The sequence below is a fragment of the Capra hircus genome, chromosome 4 (genome assembly GCF_001704415.2).
Source record: "Capra hircus breed San Clemente chromosome 4, ASM170441v1, whole genome shotgun sequence".
NCBI classification, from domain to species: Eukaryota; Metazoa; Chordata; class Mammalia; order Artiodactyla; family Bovidae; genus Capra; species Capra hircus.
In genome coordinates, this window is record NC_030811.1 from 13279693 (window position 1) to 13283761 (window position 4069).

At 41.1% G+C, this 4069-nt stretch overlaps 1 protein-coding gene across 1 annotated transcript; it reads right to left on the minus strand.

The window, feature by feature from the left end:
- On the minus strand, positions 2708 to 3637 carry LOC102186931 (olfactory receptor 2A2-like). The gene is made up of 2 exons (XM_018047480.1): positions 3386 to 3637; positions 2708 to 3340 (listed from the first exon to the last, which is right to left on the minus strand). The coding sequence occupies exons 1-2, from the start codon at positions 3635 to 3637 to the stop codon at positions 2708 to 2710; spliced, it is 885 nt and encodes a 294-aa protein (XP_017902969.1).

Below are 4069 nucleotides of genomic sequence, written 5' to 3' on the forward strand. Positions count from 1 at the left end.
ACTGTGAAAAACAGTATGGAGGGTTCTCCCTCAAAAATATAGTGTTATGCCCAGAGTCCGAGTCCCCAAAACTGAGAGAATAAGACATCCACAGCAATGCAAAAGCATAAAGGGGTTTTATTTCTAGCTCGAGCTAGGGCTCCCGCCACATCCAATGCAGTGGAGTGGAGCAAGGAGCCCCGAGCCCAGATTTACAGCAGTATTTATAGGTTTTAGAACAGAGAGTTGGCAAGGGCTGATTGGCTGCAGGAGTTTCCTAGTATTTACTAATTGGCTAATCTTTATTGGCTGCAGGGGTTTCCTGGTATTTACTAATTGGCTATTGGCTGCAGGGGGACGTCTTTTACGTCCTGATGGTTACGGGGAGTATGCTGATTAGACAAGTCCTGGCATCTGCGGGGATGACCTCACTGGGCAATGACTCAGCCTTTCCCGTGAGTCCTACCTTAGTCCCTGAAGCCTATCATGGCGTTTGTTAGGTCCCAACAATAGTATTACAAAATGCTCCAGCAATTCCACATTTGAGCATTTATCCAAAAGAACAAAAACACTAACTCAAAAAGATATATGTACCCCCATGTTCATTGCAGCATTATTTACAATAGCCAAGATGTGGAAGCAATCTAAGCATCCTCAATGAATAAATTGTATATATAATGGGGGAAGGAATTTTGCCATTGGCAACAACATGCAAGGAGCTTGAGGGCATATGATAAGTAAAATAAGTCAGGGAGAAAGACAAATACCATATAATCTCACTTATATATGTAACCTAAAACAAATATTAGAACAAAAACTGAGCTCGTTGATACAGAGAATAGACTGGTAGTTCCCAGAGGCAGGGGAAGTGGGTGGAGGGTGGGCAAAACGGGCTAAGGGGGTCAAGAGTGATAAACTTTCAGTTATAAAATACATAAGTCAAGGGGGGCATATTACAGAGTAGTGACTATGATTAATAATACTATATTATATACTTGAACATTGCTAAGGTAGTAGATTTTAGAAGTTTTCATCACAAGAAAAACATTTTTGTAACTACCTATGGTGATGAATGGACTGGTTGGATCTCCTTGCAGTCCAAGGGACGCTCAAGAGTCTTCTCCAACACCACAGTTCAAAAGCATCAATTCTTCAGTGCTCAGCTTTCTTCACAGTCCAACTCTCACATCCATACATGACCACTGGAAAAATCTTAGCCTTGACTAGATGGACCTTTGCTGACAAAGTAATGTCTCTGCTTTTCAATATGCTATCTAGGTTGGTCATAATTCTAACCGCAAGAACTTGAGTAAACTCCAAGTGAACTCCATGAGATGGTGATGGACTGGGAGGCCTGGCGTGCTGCGACTCATGGGGTCGCTAAGAGTAGGACACGACTGAGTGACTGAACTGAACTGAACTGATGGTGATGAATGTAACTAGACTTATTTAGGTGGCCATTTTGCAATATATGCAAACATCTGACTGTAATAATTTCCATCAGCATCATGGAGGCAGTTGTTTAATCTGTTTTCATAAATGCATGAAACTTTTGCCACCATCAATGAGAAATAATGTCAGCTCTATCATAGTTGTCTCATTCTGCTTGGTGCTACCCTAAACCATCTTCAGACAGGTTGGTCAAAACTACGAAAATATTGGTGATAAAAATTTCAGGAACTTCAACTGATTAAATCTTGTCTTATTAGAAATCATCATAATCTAAGAGAAAATGTAAAGTTTGAGCAGTACTCAAAACCCATACCTCCAGTATAATTTAAACATTACTAATGAATTTCCTTCATTTGATCAAATCCTAAACTTTTATATGTTTGTTTACATAGATTCTCGTTGAACTAATACTTTCTCTAACTTTTTCTCTTTACTTCTAAATTATTCCACAAGGAATTTAGAGCTTCTCTAAACTCTTACTTTGTCTGCTGGCCTTAAAATTGGTGAGGTAAGAATAATTTAACTACAGTATTTTCTGTATTGAAATTTCAACTCTACTTCAGAGGATTTCTCTTATGACATTAATTTTACTGTACTGTGTCCAGCTACTAGAAGGTGATAAGAAGTTATGTATGTCTAAGTACATAAGCCAGAAAAATATAAGAATGTAATTTTCTTACATTTTCTCTTCATTCATTAATATTCCTAGTTTTAAAAGATAGAGTTCAGTGTTTCTTAAGAAAGACTAAATAATCTGGTAATTTAGCTGTTCCTAAAGACAAAGGGTAGTCCCACCAATCCATCCAAAAGGAGATCAGTCCTGGGTGTTCATTGGAAGGATTGATGCTGAAGCTGAAACTCCAATACTTTGACCACCTCATGTGAAGAGTTGACTCATTGGAAAAGACTCTGATGCTGGGAAGGATTGGGGGCAGGAGGAGAAGGGGATGACAGAGGCTGACGTGGCTGGATGGCATCACCAACTCAATGGACAGGAGTTTGGGTAAACTCCAGGAGTTGGTGATGGACAGGGAGGCCTGGCGTGCTGTGATTCATGGGGTTGCAAAGAGTCGGACATGACTGAGCGACTGAACTGATCTGAAAGACAAAGGGACAAAAGGTGCTCATTTCCAAGTCTTTACCTTATATCCTGAGCTAGAATTTGGACAATTACCATATTTATATCAAATTTCTCATTGGGAAATTCTTCTGAGTTTTTCTTTAAGCAAACCACACATTTTAAAAGAAAATCCCCAAACAACACTGTATGTACCTCTCACACGGACCTCTTCTGCAGAGCTCTGTACAAGGCACCCTTCACCTGAGCATTCCTCAGGCTGTAAATGAGAGGGTTCAGCAATGGATTAAAGAGACTGTGAAACAGGGACAGTATTTTCTCCTCCTCTTCTCGTTGATTGGAGTCTGGCACCATATAAACCAACATGGCTATGCCAAAGAAGAGTCCAACCACACAGAGGTGGGAGGAGCAGGTGGAGAAGGCCTTTCTGCGGCCCTCCTTTGACTGGATCTTCAGGATGGCACAGAGGATGTGTATGTAAGAGACTAGCATTAAGCACAGGGGCCCGACTAAGACAAATACAGAAGCGGCAAGGAGGACCACTTGGTTGATCCATGTGTCAACACAGGCCAGCTTGAGGACAGACAGAATTTCACAAAAGAGGTGGTTCACTTCCCAGGGCCCACAGAAGGGCAGTCTTAGGAGGAGAACTGCGTGGACCAGAGCCAGAATAAATCCACATGCCCAGGAAGTGGCAGCCAGGGCCCTGCACATTCTCCAGCTCATGATGACCGTGTACTGGAGGGGATGACAGATCGCCACAAACCTGTCGTAGGACATCACCATCAAAATCAGGCACTCGGTAGCAGCAAACCCCAAATACAGAAAAGTCTGCAGTATGCACGGGACAAAAGAGATCGTTCTATGCTTGTTCACTAAGTTGGCCATCATCTTGGGGACGTTGTTGGAAGCATAGGACATGTCGATGATGGCCAGATGTGAGAGGAAGAAGTACATGGGGGTGTGCAGTCTCAGGTCCAGACAGATGAGTCCCAGGATCGTGCCATTTGCCAGCAGACTGAAGATATAAAACAGGGAGAAGATCCAGAAGAGAAGCTTTTCCATCTTTGCACTGAGATGGAAGCCTACCAAGATGAATTCTGTGACCCATGACCGGTTACTTCCCATTCCTTAATGACAGCTTGCCAAGGAATGAAATGTGATAAGAGGAGTCAGAGGTGGAGAATCAAGGGAAGTTGGAGTTACTCATCTCAAAATGAGCTCAGACAAAGGTTGTGTCCTTGTCCTACTTACTCCTCAAAATCGATGACCTCTTTAACTTTTAATATGAAACATATTTAAAGACAGAAAAGCATTAAGAATTGTACAAATAGCTCCCATATACAAAAACCCAGATTCAATGAATTTTAATATTTCTTTTATATTTGCCTTTTTATTCTCTTTTTCTCTCCATATATAAAATATTCTTTCTTTCTGAACCCCTTGAGTTTACATTGGAGACATGATGCATATTTACCTTAAATTTCTCATTTATTTCTCCAAGAGCAAAGACATTTGTTTAAGCTCACCACAACACAATTATTAAAATCAGGCAATTTC